This window comes from Zingiber officinale, chromosome 6B, assembly GCF_018446385.1.
Source record: "Zingiber officinale cultivar Zhangliang chromosome 6B, Zo_v1.1, whole genome shotgun sequence".
NCBI lineage: Eukaryota > Viridiplantae > Streptophyta > Magnoliopsida > Zingiberales > Zingiberaceae > Zingiber > Zingiber officinale.
In genome coordinates, this window is record NC_055996.1 from 105,964,213 (window position 1) to 105,982,920 (window position 18,708).

Genomic DNA, 18,708 nt, shown 5'->3' on the forward strand with positions numbered 1-18,708 from the left:
CAATTGGGACATTACTAGTTAACCAAAAGGTAATATTTGAGCATAATGATGTTGATACTGTGATCTCAATTCATACAACCTTAGTCGATGGGTGGATAAGTTTGATTGCTTTTATGAACTAGCAACTTTTGATCAATCTGCTCCTGCTCGGGATCAAACATGGAGATGAGGTATGTTATACTATTTTGATAAAGATAAGAGTTTAATGTACTAATATGCTATTTCACTTCTTTATTTAGAAATAGTTTGTTGAATCTATCAACCTTTCATCAATTAAGGTTGAAAGGCCAAGGCCTTGATGACTCATTCAACATTGATCGATCGGTTCACTTAATTAGTACACATGGGATTGTCACATTCATATGCCTCTTGTTTACTTGTCCTGCCTCAGAAGTGGCTCTTGGCTCCTCTCCCTCAACCTCATCGATGAGCACTCACACTCCTGGGACAAAGGCAACATGGGAGGAAGGTAATTTTGCTAGGTCAATTTCAAATTTAAATCATACCTGTTTAATAATATTTATGTTATAATAGTTATCATTTCTAATTATTATAACGCAGACTTGATTTGTTTAATAATATTTATATTGTAATATTTACTTATAATGTAAACTTGATTTGTTCATCTAATATTCATATTATAATAACTATAAAATTGTAATTGTTATAATACAGATTTATCTTATTTAATAATATTATATTATAGTTGTTATTAAATCATAATCATAATTTATCATGTTCACACGTCGATAATCCATTGATTCAGGATTTAAATTTGAAATCAAACTATCAAAATCAAAATCAGTATATTTAAAGATAATTATGTAATTTTAAAAAGGAGACCGGTGGGCTAGGATTTTTTTTGAAATTCTATGTGCATTGATTTGTTGTAATATCGAACTATATGGAATGTAATCAGGTCACACTGCAAGTCACACGCGCGGTTATTATATTCAGTTCTGCAGTTGGTATAATAATTTTTGCCTATTTTTTTTTAATGGTGGTGTCGGACCTACAAAATCATCAGATACACGTGCTGTAAAACCAGCAAAATCCCTCTCTCAGCGTTACTTCGCGTGTGAGGCGGGGAGCCAGGACGAGATGGCGGACTCCGACGAGTGCAAGACCGCCAAGACGAGATCCAACACCATCGCCAGTGGCGAGGAAGGAGTTCGCGGGCGGATCGAGATCGAGCTCGACCCCGTCGTCGCTGGCCGCGGCGGCGATACGCTTTATTCCGTCCTTTGCGATTTCGTCGCCGGCGTCGTTTCGTCGCCTCCGTCCTTTCTCTTCCCACGGATCATGTTCTCCTTTGCTAAGTCCTTTCCCCGCCTTCAGGAAGCGTCGAGAAACTCCTCGAGGAACCTCCGCCTCTGGACTCGTCGCGGCGGCTCCATTCGCGCCATCTTTGTCATCTCGGTACGCGTAGCCATTAAGGCTCTCTTCCTGCTTTCTTTAGACCTTGAATTTTAGATCGAGGTGTGTAATTTGCGTTTGCGGATTTCCAAAAAGATCCCACTTTGCTCACTTTTTTTTTTTAAAAGAAAAAAGATTTGAAGAGATTGCAAGCTGAATCCTGGATGATTTAGGATTCTTTGTTCGATGTGTACTGATAGAAATTCCATGGTATGACAATAGCTGCTTCTTTAGTAATTCGACCTATGAATTTTTTTAACTGCATTCAGATGAACAAGTTGTAAAAAATCTGAGACATGCACAATTTTCATGCTCAATGAGGAAGCCATCAATCCAACCCGCGTCCATGAAACAATTTGGCAACATAATCACGCCAACAAAATACATCTGCTAAGACAAAATGAATGTTAAACAATAGATAGCCTAATACATGTGTTCTGTAGTCAAGATATAGCAATGAACATAGCAACACAAACTACAAATTAGCAAAAATTGATAAGAACGACGCACATAGAGTTACTGGCTGCCTTTTACTGAGTTGTGCAGTTCTAGGAGACCTTTTTCTCCCCATTCAGTTTCTGCAGTTTACTTTTACGCATGGTGAAACTTTTGTATGATTTGTTGAGATGCATGAGTTATGCTCTTTAAGTTTGAATTCTACACAAAGTTCCCACTTTTCAGGTTTTAATCATATCCAAATGTGTTGGTGCAAGTTTACAGAAGTCATACTCTGAATGCTTTTAGATCTTCCTATATATCCTGTTGCTTGCATTCACAAATTACAAAAGTTCCATCTTATGAAGAAATCACGAGTACAGTACTCTTCTGCACTTGAATTATCTGGTTAATTTAACTGCACCATTGTTTTGTATGCCATTCCATTTTTTAATCTCTTACAAGAAGTCTTAGTGTTTGATTTCTTAAAAATTCCATCAAATGAAGAACTAATATAGTGAGCACAGTACTTTGTGGCACTAGAAGTTTCTAGTTAATTCAACTGCTCTAACTTTTGCATCACAAGTCTTGCATAAGAAAACTTAGTGCTTGATTTTTTTTATTTTTTATTTTTAAATTCCATCATTTAATGAACTAATATAGTTAGTACGGTACTGAGTACTCTGCAGTACTAAAAGTATCTGTTTAATTCAACTGCAGCATTTCTTTGTATGCTATTGTATCATAAGTCTCTAATAAGATATCTTAGTGCTTGATGGCTTAAAAGTCCCATCATATGGATAACTAATATAGTTAGTACAGCATGCTGTTGCACTGGAAGCATCTGATTGATTCAATAGTAGCATTGCTTTGTATACTGTTTACTGAACAATCTCTTTCCAAGAAATCTTCGTTCTTGATTTCTTTATCACAATCCTATTCTTTCATTTTTCTTTGAGAACAAGATTGCATTTTTGGATACTGCTGTTGTTTTAAATCACCATACAAGTATATATCAATTCATTCATCTTGTTTGGATACTCTATGCCTAAAGCAATCCTACCTGTGTAACACATTTCACTGTCACACACATGTTATGCCACTGCAATGACTAATATGTTTTTCACTCTAGCGAACATTGAAAACGACTTATCAAATTCTTTTCTGCATGACAGGTTGGAACAATCACTCTTCTGGCTTTGACAGGCTTGCTGATTTTTTTATGTTTCTTGTTCACAGCCACACTAAATGCTGTTATTGTTTCTCTACTGGTGTCTTTGGTAGCTGCTGGTGGTTTTTTGGCTTTCTTCTTTTCATGCTTAATCGCAATTTATATTGGCACATTATCCATAGCAGCTTTTGCAATCTCCATAACAACTATCTCAACAATCATAGCCATCATGGTAGCTACTGGTATGTAATAAATTCTTTTCATCAATTGTTTATATTTTCAGATGCCCTTTAGGATGAAAGAATCAATTTATATTCCAAACAAAATAACAAATAAGTGGTAATTGTATTTTTCTCGAGAAATATTTCTTCATAGCATTTTCTCAGTGATCTGCAATCGTTCCCTTGTGAAAGATCCCTACCTGTATAATTATTTTTACATCTCTTTCAAGTGAGTTGTTTACTACATCTAACCCATTCAAATTTAATTATATAATGATTTAATCACTTGAATTTTATTGCATACAAAGTAAACCACTAATTACTCATCTTTACATTAATTGGAGTAATTTACTTTGTGAAATTTGTACCTACCATAGATTATGATAACATTAATAATATTCACTGTCAAAAGATTAAGAATCCTAGGATTGTGTGGTACATATATCTTTTGACGTCTTTCGTTATAAAGTTTTGGTTCTGAATACTTTCAGGTCAATTGGCTTTAATCTGAAAACTTGGATCAGATCAATTTTGATCGAGAATTGATCGGATTCAACCCAACCCATATATGCATTTATGTAACTGCTACCTAAATCTTTTTTTTTTATGGAAATATATTTGTGATTTGAATTAAATTCTCGTCGTTTAAACATTGTTGCAGGATGGATTGGATTCTTCTGGGTCATTTGGCTTGTTGCCAAGAAAAGTTTGGGCCTCACGTCGCAATCAGTTAGTAAGGCAAGTTCCATCATATCAACATATTCAAAAACTCGGCAAGCAAGCTAGGATGCTGCACCGAGTACTTCAGGTTGAAAATGATTGATTTTGCGAACATTCGTATCTTTATACTTGTTGATTGCAAGCATGTAAGTATATCGACAACTGATGCATCATGCTCAGTTTTGACATTCAATGCAATTCATTGCACAACTTCACTGAGCAAATGCATGTGATAAAGTTGTGTTTGCATTTTGTTAGAGAGGAATAGTTAAGTATAAATGAAAAGAATCCCTTTGGCTTGAAGTTTGAACTAATCCTTAGCATTTCCATTTTGCATGAGATTGGAGTACTTGTATTTTGTACCGCATAATAGTCCATGTACATTGATAAATCATGTATCGAACAAGTACAAAATATTTTTTTAAAAAAAGGAGGTTTTCTTCACTAGTGAAAAATAGTGAAGTTTTGTTAATTTTATATTGTTTTTCTTTTGGTGGTTCATGGAGAAAAATAATGGAAAAGAAATCAGTGTTGGAACTCAACTAAGCTACTTGGACATGGATCATATACCTTCTGTTCTTCCCTTTTTTTTCTTGCAAAAAGAAAAAGAAAAAAGTTTTATTTGATTGTATTTGCTTTACTACATTATCTATATAAAATATCCTTAAGTTGTTTTTTGATCCATAGCTATAGAAACTTGATCAGAAGAGCTTTGGATAACTTATTCACTAATTGAATAAGTTGGTTAATTAGTTGAATTGCATATTAAACCATGAATTGATTTAGTCAAACTAATTACTATCGACCCTTGGACTATAAATGTTTCTGATACTATTGGATTGCTCTTTTCTTGAATGATGATAATCTTTTCTAGATCCATTCCATATTTAATATCTCTTATTCTTTACCATTTGTTCAATGCACAACTGATAACATGAGCTAACCTAATTGCTTTCATTTTTTATTCATGCAAGTTGAAGTTGAGGACAGTGGTTACATAAATTTGAGGTCCATAATGTAACAAGATTAAGATTTCCTATTCTTCCACTAATTAAATAAAACCACTTGAAATATTTTGTTGCAAGATATTTTTGTGTTGAGTAGTTGTGCACACAATGCATTTATCTGTTTTATTTAGTGAAGCACAATTGTAGATTTCCATGGAGACAAAGTATCAATTTCAACACTCTTATCATCGTCATTATTATCGACTACATTACATTCTTTTTTTTTTTTGTTGAGCTCTATGCAGAATTTTCATTGGTGTTCTGACTAATAATATGATTTTGAGTCTGTCATTGGAGAAGAACCAAGTGACGTTTCTATTATTGTTTTATATTTGGTTAAGAGATACATAGATATGATTATATTGAGATAGTCATTAATATTTTCTCTCTTATTATATACTATATATATATATGTTGTGAAGTTCATGAACTACAACAAATTACTTTATTTTTATTTATTCTTATGTATTTGTTGTACTATTAGGTTTTATTTTTTAAATAAAAAAATCAACATTTCATCTTTGAAAAAGCAAATTTTCTCAATTATTACTTTCTGTTTGTTGTAATCTTTTCCATCTTACTAAATAAAAAACATCAACTTCCATATAGATTCTACTGATTTTATTTTATTTTTCTCAATGAAGTGATATTTTTAAAATGGACTTGGCTAATCTTCACTGTCCATATTAAGGATAAATAATATTTAGCTTGAGAAGATGACACACTCCAACCAATTATACATAATTATTAGATCTATTAAGAGTTAAAAAAAAAATTCATGGCTCTAATTTTTTGGAGCCATTAATTTTGTTTTTCTAAGCCATTTTTTTATTAAAAAAATTGAATAGTTAGAATACTTAAACAATTCAAAATAAAAAATAGTAAAACTAGAGGTCACAAAGCTAAGAGAATATATTCAAAACCAAGCAAGTGGGAGTAAATAAATTTATAATAAAATTATCATTCTTAGCATGAGACAAAATAGAAAATATCTCACATTATTTAATATATAAATGTCAGAATTCAGCCGTTGTTTCGCGGATAGTCTTGACTTTAGCCTTCTTCTCCGAGCCCTTGTCCATTGTATAACTAATGCTTGAATGTCCTTCAACCCCTCCTTATCAAGTGGGAGTAAAATAAATTCATAATATAATGATGATGATTATTATACTAATGAAATCATTATCTCATCCCTCTAAGACCCTTGTTCGAACAACTTAGATCTAAGAACTTCTCAACTTTGCACATTAACAGTTGAGTGTATTTTTTTTTAGTACTAAAGATCTTCAATCTAATTATATATGTTCTAAAACTCCACATGGAATCAAATTATCATCAACTTGCAAAATCATTCATTTTCTTTATTGAACCCTTGTCTCCCCTATCACTTCAACCTCCCCCAAACCTACTACCACATCATCATCCTCATCTCCCTCTCCTCCACAAATTGAATGAAGCTACATAACAAGTTAATTACCCACAAAACAATCGCAAGAACATTCTAGACTTAAACCCCGTAATATGTCTAACTAAGAAGAGAAGGTGCCCTTAATGACATCCTCTCTTTCTCCTTAAATATTCCCTCAAACTTCACACTTCTCCTCATAACTTGTGATTGATTTTATGGTCTCGTCGCGAGAAGATGCCTAATGCGGCTGCATACAAGTGAGCTTCTTTCGCGTACACTTAAACTCTACTCTTCTCTTGAACACATCCACATATGATAAAACTAACACCATCTCTTTCATATTTCAGAGTCTTTGTCGGCACTTGGAATGTCGGAGCCATCACACCATCAAACAGTCTCAATTTGGAGGATTGGTTGGGCACAAATCGCGACTCCTACGACATTTATGTTCTCGGGTATATACATATCGAATTCTATACCGTTTTGTATAGTTTCAGTATTATGATATGACTGCTCAATGGGTTTAAGGTTTCAAGAGATTGTGCCACTGAGCACTAGAAATGTGCTTGGTCCTGAAAGGAACAGGGTGGCCATGAAGTGGAACTCACTCATCGGAGCAACTCTGAACAAATGTCATCGAACCGAGGAGGAGAATAAGAAGCCTCGTGAAGTAAAATCGGAGCATCATCACAAGGTGTACCCTATGAAACAAGGGGGTGTTGATCATGTCGAGTTCAATTGTATAATGAGCAAGCAAATGGTTGGGATTCTGATCTCAGTTTGGGCGAGGAAAGATCTTTCAGGATTAATCAGGAACCTTTGTGTCTCCTCTGTTGGTTGTGGCATCATGGGCTGCTTGAAGAATAAGGTATCGGTCGATCATATCCCTAGAAACTAGATGGATTTATACAACTGCATGAGGGTGTTTTCTACTCCTTTTGGGCATCTACTATGATATTTGCAATTTGTTTTGTTATTGTTGTTGTTGTTGTTTACTTGTTATTTGGAAAGTCTTTTGCGATATGATTTGCGCTGTCATAGATAACTTATTGCATTTGGTAAATTTGATCATAATTTTGAAAATATATATCTATAATTTGTAGGGTTCGGTGTCGGTTAGATTCTATCTTCGCGGAGCGAGTTTTTGTTTCGTGTGTTGCCATCTGAGTTCAGGAGGAAAAGAGGGAGACCAAAAGCTTCGGAATCTAAATGTCACTCATATTTTATCCAAGACTTGTTTTGCCGCCGACAACTCTTCAAACAATTCTCCCAAGAAAATTCCCGATCACGAGTAAGTGCTCTTCGAGTTTTTCATACGCTTAGGACTAATGCAATTAACGACAAATCATTATCGTCCTCATCATCTTCGTGCAGTCATATAGTCTTGTTCGGAGATTTAAACTACCGAATCTCCTTACCCGATGCAAAAATGAGGCAACTTGTCGACCGAAAGGAGTGGAAAACCTTGTTAGATGACGATCAGGTATGAAATTACATTGTCATTAACAATGAACTTATAATTTTTTTTAACCCTAATTAAATCTCATGTCTTTATTTTGTAGCTAAGTTTTGAATTGTCCCCAAGAGGAATATTTGAAGGTTGGAACGAGGGCCCCATCAATTTTCCTCCTACATATAAATATAAACCTAACTCTGATGAATATTATTATGGTTATATTTATGATAAATCGAAAGAAGAGAAGAGAAGAGCTCCAGCATGGTCAGTAAAACTAAACTAATTAATTTAATTTTTATTTATTTATTTTGGGCGGGGGAAAAGAAGTGAGAATTATGGATTTTGTTTTAAAAAATTAGGTGCGATCGAATCCTGTGGATCGGGAAAGGCTTGAAGCAACTTTGCTACGAGCGATGCGAGTCGAAGTTGTCGGACCACCGATCAGTGCGAGCGATCTTTCTTGTTGACGTAGAGGTGTGATTGTAGTAACTTCTATAGTTTGGAAGGATGATGTACGAAATGGAAGATCGAGTTTATTTACTTAACTACGAAATCCATTTCTTGAATTCGCTCGAATTATGAGTTTCCACTTATCGATAGCAAATGAATAGATGCCTAATATTTCTTTTTGGCATCGGGGCACAGGTTCATTAATAAAAAAAGGAAGAAGGAGAACGGAGGGTAACTTACTTATATCCCAAATCGAGATGCAAGACAGCAAGAGCGCTTATGTAAAACTAATTATTATCCTAAATTTTATATATTTTCATTCTCTTTCAATTCTCTAAATTTAGATTTATGTTATAAAAATAAAATAATATATTTTTTCAATATCTACTCTCTCCAATTAAACTCTTTGGTATTACAAATATAATAATAATAAAATAGAAAAGTAAATAAAATAATAAAAAAAATTAAAGATAATGAAAATTTTAAAGTAATTAATATAGTGTGTAGTGAAAATTTAATAAAATGGATGATTTATTTTAAATTTTAGAGATATTATAGAAAAATTGGTATAGATATTTTAAAGAAATAGGCCAGTTGAGGGGGTAATAACCCCCCTCCCCCCTCATCTCCTTCCCAGATTAAAAATTATTTTTTCCTTTACTTATCCTTCCTTCACCTCCTTTCAAATAGACTATAAAAGAATAAATACTTGAAACAAATGATTTAGTTTTTTAAAATATAAGAAGAATTCTATGTTTTACTTACCCTTCCTTCGCCTCCTCAGATAGACCATAAAGGAATAAATCCTTTAGTTTTTTAAAATATAAGAAGAATTCTATGTTTTACTTACCCTTCATTCGCCTCCTCAGATAGACCATAAAGGAATAAATCCTTTAGTTTTTTAAAATATAAGAAGAATTCTATGTTTTACTTACCCTTCATTCGCCTCCTCAGATACACCATAAAGGAATAAATACTTGGAACAAATGATTTAGTTTTAAAATATAAGAAGAATTCTATGTTGGTGCAATTGTGGTCGAAATTTGATCAAGTTGACCAAATTTGATTTGACTTAAGTTGTGATTTTAATATTTGATTAATATATTATTTGGTCGAGTGAGATGTCAAGTAGGTAAATATTGATCAAATACTTGACCGTCGATTAATATATTAAGTTGATTGAACAAAAAATCAAGTAGGTCAAAGTTACCTAGATACTTGACAAGATATGAAAGTCCAAGTGGATCATGTTCTACCAGATACTTAGTGGTTGGAAGTTTAACATGGAGTTGACACGAGACGAAAAGTCTAAGTGGATCACCGTTGATCGGACACTTGATGATCGAAAATCCAATAGGTATAGTTGGTAAGAGAAAAGTCCAAGTGAGACATGATTGATTGAACACTTGACGGTCAGAAGTCTAATATGAACTTGGCACGAGACAAAAAATTCAAGTGAATCATGGTTGATGGGACACTTGATGATCGAAAGTTCAACAGATAGTTGGTAAGCGAAAAGTTCAAGTGGGTTACGGTTAACTAGACATTTTGCGGTCATAAGTCCAATAGGAAGTCGACATGAGGCGTGAAGTTTCAATAGGTCAAGATTGACCGGATGTCAGATAACAATAAAGTCTTGATATGTCAAAATTGATCGGATAATAGATAATGAGAAAATCCTAACAAAATCAACTTTTGACTTGCAAATCATAATGAGATTATTTTCGATGTAAAATGGAACTTATTCATATATTTATTCTATTTGTTACAAAATATTAGTTGACTCGGATGACTTCAAGAACTAAACAGATGCAAGTTTGATTCAATTGTTCGACTTATGGTTTCAAAAATTAAAAAAAAAATTGAGTTTGACTCATTTGATTTGATGATTCACTTCAGTCGGTTAATGCCAATCAGAATTGAATAGAAATGAGCCAAATTCACTTGTTCGATTCAACTAATTAGATTAGTTGAATGATAATTTATATTAGTCGATTAATTTTTAAATAATCGATAAATTTAAACACATTTCAAAAAGTTCAAAGGTCATTCAACGATCAGAGTCATAACAATCAACTGATAAGTATGATCAGTCGACTAATAGATAGAAATCAATCATAATCTAAAAGCTTTAAAAGAGGAATTTCGAAAAAGTTATTGGAGATTCTGAGATAAAATGTTGATGCATTTCCGGATTAACTAGATGTTGGATATGTGTAGTTACTACACACGTTACCAAGTGAGTAGCATACATCGAGAGAGTGGATAAGTGGTCTTCACTCTTCTCCTTATAAGACGTCCAAGCAAATCAAAGGAGGGAGGGGATTCATTTAGGGAAATAAGGGATTTGGTTTGTAAAATCGTCGAGAAGCGTTTGTCACCGTAACCTTCTCACAGACGATAAGAGATGACTTCCTCCATCCAACATTTTCTCCTCTTCAAATTTTATCACAACGAGATATGAATTTATTATTTCGTATAGTGAATTTCTATTATAATTCCATCAACGATATTAGAGCGTTAGGAATTATATCGAGTTGTGATTTCTCATCGTCGTTTGCACGACTAATGTGTCGTAACATACCAGCCCCGTTAACCACATCACAATAGATGGATGCAGCGGTAAGTAGACCGGCGACAGGGTCACAAGTTGGCGACCGAGTCGCTCATCGGCAACAGTGTTGTTGCAGAGCAGCGTATTGCGTCGAGCTGTAGAATCGCGACAGTGTCGCGATTTGCACTAGAGCCAAGCTCGCGTCGGAAAGGTATGCGGGCGATGGCATTCCGGATCTGGCGAAGGCTTCTTGTCTGGCCGGCGATGCTCTAGTGGCCAAGACGCGTAGAACAGCCAACGACGATGTCGTCGGGCCAAGGGTGACCAATGTCCAACACTGAAAAGGACCGGCAACCACCTTAGTAGTCTGGAGATTGACCCCTGAGGTCGGCGATCGTGTCTATCGCAATTGCGTGGAGGTGGCAAGTGGCGTGGGTGGCGTGCTGCGAAGTAAGCGGCTAGAAAAAGAAACGTGATGACGAAGCACGGTGCTTTGTGAGAAAAAATTTGATTTTTATAAATAAAATAAAATAAAATAAAATAAAATAAAATAAAGACAAATAACGTTTTTTTTTCCTTTTGTATGGATAAGTTTGGTTAATTATAGGAATTCAATTTTTTTTAAAAAAAAAAACAAACCGTGGGCAGTGAGCTTCATGTAAAAAGTAAAAAAAAAATATTATTTTTTTACTTGGTTAATTAAATCATTTGATCGATTTAAACTATTAATTGATTTAATTGAATCCGTTTAATTTAAATCAGAATTGATTTGATTGGATAAAATTTGATCAAATTGATTAAATTTGTTCTGATAGATCAAACTTAAATCAATGTGCATTAATTTGGTCAAATATATCTAAGTTTGATTAATAAATATGAGATTGACTGAAATGAGTTTAGATTAAACAATGCATAATGGAACATATGTATAGAAAATCTCTGTCCAATTAAATTAGTTCTAACCAATGAACCAAATTTAGGATCTGGATTCCCAATCGACCAGTCTAATGGGTCAATCAACTTAGACTCCTAAAAATTGAGAAAATTTATTTTTCTTGATTTATAATGTTGGTTCTATGTCTCTATAAATTGAATTAAGTCAATTTTATACTAATTAGTCGGTTTTGTACTGACTTATTTAATTTTAATTTTTCAGATGGCAAGGACGATCACTACATTAACTCGTTGTAAAGTGAGGCGGAACTAGCTCAGGAAAAAATTTAGGAGATAGAGTATAACTCTACTTATGAAGTCGACGAACATGTTGGACGGCTTGATAAACTATTTTGAAAACTTGAGCAAGAAGAGTTTTCAATCCTAGACAGTTATAGGATCTGAGTTTTGATGCATTCATTGCTAGGGTATCCTAAGATGATAGCAGACTATGTATGGGGATGTCATTAAGGACATGTCACATATTCAGAATTGTGTGAGGAACTATTTCACTATATGACTGAAGAGAATCTTGAAGAGTTCGAAGATAACCTAGAAATGTTCGAGAAAGATCCAAAAGGATCCGATTGTGAATCCGATGGAGAATCTTGAAGTTATCCCACCTAAGATTACCCCAAATGTGAAAGGGATAATGTTGGTCACTGTACTAATGTATGTTCTAGTGGGAGTGATATTAACCTATCTAATCTATTAGAGTTCTATTATTATTAATGTCATTATGTATGAATACTATTAGTCCATTTAGTCCATGCTAGTTTGTTATATGTTAATAATATGTAGCATATTTATGTTAATGATATGTTCATGCATATGTTTCTTAAATGCTTATTACTTCACTTGATGCATGATATTATGGCCAATGCAATATACTATTTGATTAGTTCATTATTAGTATAATCATTAATGATTAGTTCATTAGTTGAGATGCCTGTAATAGTATTAATCAATATTGATTTGATTGGTCGTACGAATGATGAGTGAAATATAATTATCACTTGATTTTGTAAACCAACTCAAATTAATATGGAGTCAATCATAAATTATATACATACAAATTACACTAAATACTAAATAATGTGTTTATTTATGTTAGATTATGACAACCAAAAAATTATAATTCAACTAAGGAGAGAAACTTAATGGGAATAACTATAAGACCTGACATCTTAGGATACAATATCTACTTGAGGAATAAGAAGTTTTGGAAGCTGTAAATCAGGTTATGGTAAAACCTATAGATGGTCCCAATGCATAGTACAGACGAGATCTTGATACCTATAAGGCATGGAAGAAAAATGACTCCACTGTAAAGGGCATATTGATTAGTTCAATGGTAAATGATCTAACTTTTGAGTATTAGTCATATCTTTCGGCTCATGCAGTCTGGGTAGCCCTTAAGGAGAAATACAGTGGAGTAAGTCTGAGCAAGCTTTGACAATTGATGATCAAGTTTGACAGCTAAAAGAAGTGTCCGAATGTTTCGATGGTTCAATACCTCAGGGAGATATCGAACATGATTTGGGAGCTTAAAATTATAGGTCATGAGTTGACCGATGAACAACAAGTTCAAGTAGTTATTCGTTCCCTTCAAGATCTTGAGAGACCATCAAGTAGACCCTAGCTCACAGTGAGAGTATCAAAATTTTCACTGACGTCTCACACCATGTAGAATTGGAGGTAGAGAGAGTTGAATCCGTAAAGATTTCTGGACTAGCCTATGTGGTTGTTAGTTATGTTGAATCATTTGGATCCATGAAAAAAAATGGTTCAAAAAAAGGGAAGGGAAAGAAGAAAAAAGCTACTATTATAGGACAGAACCCAATCAAGAAGAAAGAAAAGAAGACTCGAAAGAAACCTAAAAGCAAGTTGACTTGCTTTAACTGCGGTAAGAAGGGTTACTTCGCTTGGGAGTGCATTGAGCTGAAAAAGGTAAATTCAAGTGTGTCTTCTTTTCCTAAGTAATTTATTGCTAGTTCAGTGTTGTTAGTTGATTCTTATCATTTGTGGATTATAGATTCGGGAACAACCAACCATGTAGCTCAGGAATGAGTTACATTTGTTGAGTATCGTCGGGTATAAACTGACAACAGGTAGATATATGTGAGAAACAATGTAAGAGTTGAAGTCAAAGGAGTCGACACTTGCAAACTCAACCTTCGTGGTGGTAGTGTTTTGTTTCTACATGATGTCCTGTATGCCCCTAAAAGTCGACAAAATCTTATTTCTGTTACATGTCTTCTTGATTTAGGGTATGATATTAATTTTTACAGTCGATGTGTTGTACTTAAGATTGACTCAGTATCAATCGGATATGATTTTTTAACAAATAGTTTTATTGTTCTTGATATAAAAACAGATGTCAATGCTATTGAGGGTTATTTTCAAACATTACTCTAACTAGTGATGCAGATATAACTGATGAGGTTTGATATGCTAGATTAGGACACATAGGATAAGAACGTATAAATCAGTTGGCTAGAGAGAGTCTATTGCGCACTCAGGCTAATATTTACTTATCTATATGTGAGTATTGTCTTGTTGGAAAAGCAACTAGGAAACCATTTAGTAAGACTGTTAGAGCTGAATTATCATTACAATTAATTTATTCAGATATTTGTAGTCTAATGAATGTGAAGGCTAGACATGTAGCTTCCTATTTCATTACATTTATTGACGATTTCTCTCATTTCGGTCATGTGTATTTGATATCTCATAAATCTGAAGCATTGGATTGCTTTATTCGTTATGTGAACGAGGTTAAGAATCAAACAGAACATAAAGTTAAGACTTTATGCACTGATCGTGGAGGGAAATATTTGTCTGATATGTTCAAGACAATATGTAATGATAGAGAAATTATTAGACATCTGACAATCATTGGAACCCCACAGTAAAATGGGGCAGTTGAAAGATGAAATATAACTCTTATTGAAATGGTTAGGTCTAGGATGTCGTAGGCTAATTTGCTAATCTCCTATTAGAGAGATGTCTTATTAACTACGGCTTATATACTTAACAAGGTGACTTCAAAATCAGTTCCATCTACTCTATATGAACGTTGGACAGGTAGAAAAACATATTTGAGTAATCTGAGACCCTGGGGGTCAGCTGCTTATGGTCATGATAGTTCTCACAAGTATGAAAAACTGGGACTAGGGGTAAGAAATGTATCTTTATTTGGTACCATGAGACATCCAAAGGTTATGTTTTTATAAGTGAGCAACTAGATAGAACCATGTCTGAAATAAATTCAAGAGATGCGACTTTTCTCGAAATAAAGTTCCCAACCAGAGGTGATCTTGATAAGAGTGTTCAGCTATTTGAGGAGGATGAGATATTATCAATAAGAGATGTGTCAAAAGGGATGCCTGAGTCTAGTAAACCGAGTGAGAGTGATATGTCAAGTCATTAGTTAACTTCTCAATAGTCCAACTTACGAAGAAGTGTTTATAAAATCAAACATAAGAAGAGGTTTAATATTGAGAATGAGGCATTGATAATACTCCCAGTTGACGACAATGAATCTTAATTTATTGAGGAAGCATTGGGATGTAGAGTTAGATAAAAATGGAAAGGTGCAATGGTTGAAGAGATGGAGTCTATGAATCAGAATTATGTTTGGGACTTATAAGTCGATCTTCCTCCGAGCCGAAAGACTATTGGGAATAAGTGAATTCTCAAGATAAAGAGAAAAGTTGATGGATCGATTAACAAATACAAATCTCGTTTGGTTGTAAAAGGATATACCCAAATGGATGATATTGACTTTGAAGAGATATTTTCTTCTGTAGTGAAATTTATGTCAATACGAGTTATTTTGGCTTTTATGGCACATTTTGACTTGAAATTACATCAGATGGATATAAAATCGATTTCCTTAATGGTGAGCTTGACGAGGAAATCTATATTGTTCAGTTAAAATATTTCATTATTGAAGACCAAGAGTGTTGGAGTTGCAAGGTTGCAAACATAGTCCCATATTGGAAACACATGGGAAAGATCATGAGTTTATAAGAGAAAAGATATCTTCATTGGCATGAGGCATTTTGGGGAGAGCCCAAGAGCAAAGCCATGAGGGTCTAGGCCCAAAGTGGATAATATCATGCTATTGTGGAGATATCTAAATTCTTTTCGATCCTACAATTGGTATCAGAGCCCGGACTGTCAGAAGGTTTAACCGCCGACTGTGCACAAGAGCTATGGTCTGATTGAACCATGTGAGTACAATATTGACCTCGAACAAAGAAAGTGGAGGTTCCTATGTTCGGATCAAGAGGACCAGACACCAGGCAGGAAGTCCTAGTTGCGGCTAGGCAAGGAAGTCCTAGTAGGTCGGGTAGACCGAGGGGCAGGAAGTCCTAGTAGGTCTGGTAGACCGAGGGGCAGGAAGACCTGGTGGGTCGAGGATCGGACGTGGGAAGCCTATGGTCCTTTGTTTGAGGGGAGGATTGTTGGAGTTGCAAGGTTGCAAACATATTCCCATATTGGAAACACATGGGAAAGATCATGAGTTTATAAGAGAAAAGATATCTCCATTGGCATGAGGCCTTTTGGGGAGAGCCCAAGAGCAAAGCCATGAGGGTCTAGGCCCAAAGTGGACAATATCATGCTATTGTGGATCTAAATTCTTTTCGATCCTAAGGAGAAAGTATGTAGACTTAAAAAATCTATATATAGACTAAAGCAAATGTAAAGACAATGAAACATAAGATTTAACAAAATCATTTTATCTTATGATTTTAAGATAATCGATGAGGATTATTGTGTTTTCTTGAAAAGAGAAAAATGAAACTATGTCATTTTATCATTATATGTTGATGATATGCTAATGACTGGAAATGATATAAGGTATGTAAATGAAGTCAAGAAGTGGTTATCATCATAATTTGATACAATGGATATAGGAGAAGTTGAGTACATCTTAGGGGTGAAGATCATTAGAGATTGTCCTAAAAGACTTTTGGATCTGTCACAATGCAAGAGTCTTATATAAATAAGATATTACATTATTTCAGCATGTCCAATTGCAATGTAGAACATACATCTATTGTCGAAGATATTATTTTGAGCAAGAGTATGTGTCCTAAAACTTCAGAGGAAATAACTGAAATGAATAAAAAAATTATATGCTAGTGCTATTGATAGTTTAATATACACTATGTTATGTACACGTCCCGATATCAACTATACTATTGATTTAGTTAGTCGCTTTTAGTCAAACCTAGAACTGAGACACTGGAAGGCGGTAAAAAGGATATTCAGATATCTAAAGGCAACAACAGATTATTGTTTCTGTTTTCAAGGGTCAAATATGAGTCTGAAAGGTTATTCAAATGTAAATTGGGATGGGGACTTAGATGATAGAAAATTCACATTAGGTTATGCATTCTTGTTGAATGGTGATACCTTCTTATGGAACAACAAGAAATAAGTTGTGTAACTTTATCAACTATGGAAGCTGAATATGTTGCATATTTAGTAGTTGTTCAAGAAACTATCTGGTTGAGAAGATTCCTGAAACATCTGAAAATTGTTGAGAACAATGGAAGTCCAGTAACTGTCTTCTGTGACAGTCAAGCTACAATAGTTTTTTTCAAGGATCCCAAATATCACAATAAAAGCAAACATATAGTTATAAAATTTAACTTTGTGAGGGATATTGTGGCTAATAGAAAAGTAATTCTTGAGTATGTCCTTGCATATGTTATGCTTGTAGATCATTTTACTAAGTCAATAATTAGAGAGTCATTTAAAGAATATGTAAAGTCTTTGACACTTCGTACAATGTAACAATATTGTAATAACAATCAAATATTGTGATTTACTATAATTTATTCGGTATATATGTTGTTATTGTTACATTTATATAAGATCTCGGTGAGCATGTTGACAGATTGAGATTAGTCCACTCACATGGATAAATATTTCTATTTGTTAGGTACAAATAAAGGTAAAACTGTTATTTATGGGACAACTTACGTAATTGTGAACAAAGATATATCCATAAGTTAAGGTCAGCTTGATAATTGTGTCAAGATGAGATCATTTATGTGTTAATAATGATCGAAGTAATAAATCCACCATTTACTGAACTTGTTGAAGGTCAAATTAGAATTCATATGTTAAATTCAGGATTAGACATTATGTATGTCTAGATGAAAATTTGTACGATGTTAACTTTAAGAAAAATATGTACTCTTTTTAGTAAAGAGAATAACATTGTAGCATATGATTCATACTACATGGACAATAAGTGTAGTAAGAGAATGAATTCTTGTTTCTCTACTATGTGAAACTTTTGAGATTATAAGTTAATCTCAGTTTTTGCCCTTAGTGACTATTTAACTATTTACTTGAAGTTTTAATTAGTGTTTGCTACTTTAGCATGTATCCTATGACTATGAATGATTCAGTATATGGAGCATAACTATGAAAACAACTAATTAGAATGAATAGATTCTAGGTAAAAAGAAATATTAAATAGATTTACATTTTTTATGTTATTCACTAGTCGACATATTTCTGTTATGTATAGAAATGATTGTGAATATTGAATATGGAATATGCTCTTGACATAATAGTTATTATGAGGTATTAGAGATGTTCATATTGATGTAAATGAAAATTATTTAATCTAGATAAATAGCAAAATATGGATATCTATAAGATAATGATTGTGTGTTGCTGGAGATTGAATGTTTTCTGGATAACAAATAAGTACCCCTAGGAAAGAGACTATGTGTCATTATGAGAGTGTCTTTGATTCGTTTGGAAGAGTAACTAAGTAAAATGTAACAACTTTGTTAGCATTGATTACTCAGAGAATGACTATGTAAGGTGTAACAATCTTCTTAGCAACTATCACTCAGTGTGCTTGTTGTTGCATGAACTATTTTCCCTAATGTATAAAATGGAT

General features: G+C 33.7%; 1 protein-coding gene across 4 annotated transcripts; it reads left to right on the plus strand.

Moving 5' to 3' along the window:
• The first annotated feature begins 34 nt into the window (after positions 1 to 34).
• On the plus strand, positions 35 to 8,490 carry LOC121988707 (type IV inositol polyphosphate 5-phosphatase 9-like). Of its 4 annotated transcripts, XR_006114087.1 has the most exons (10): positions 35 to 170; positions 279 to 469; positions 1,028 to 1,419; positions 3,027 to 3,264; positions 3,905 to 6,635; positions 6,726 to 6,833; positions 6,907 to 7,246; positions 7,482 to 7,669; positions 7,753 to 7,861; positions 7,941 to 8,068. XR_006114087.1 is itself a non-coding variant. In XM_042542272.1 (9 exons), the coding sequence occupies exons 3-9, from the start codon at positions 6,613 to 6,615 to the stop codon at positions 8,312 to 8,314; spliced, it is 1,047 nt and encodes a 348-aa protein (XP_042398206.1). In that variant the 5' UTR covers positions 504 to 1,419; positions 3,027 to 3,264; positions 3,905 to 6,612; the 3' UTR covers positions 8,315 to 8,490. The 4 variants fall into 4 exon arrangements, 2 of the variants coding, with proteins under 2 accessions (XP_042398206.1, XP_042398207.1); XM_042542272.1 differs by lacking the exons at positions 35 to 170; positions 279 to 469 and adding an exon at positions 8,194 to 8,490 and having other exon boundaries at positions 504 to 1,419; positions 7,941 to 8,098; XM_042542273.1 differs by lacking the exons at positions 35 to 170; positions 279 to 469 and adding an exon at positions 8,194 to 8,490 and having other exon boundaries at positions 1,029 to 1,419; positions 3,027 to 3,821; positions 7,941 to 8,098.
• Positions 8,491 to 18,708: the final 10,218 nt, after the last annotated feature.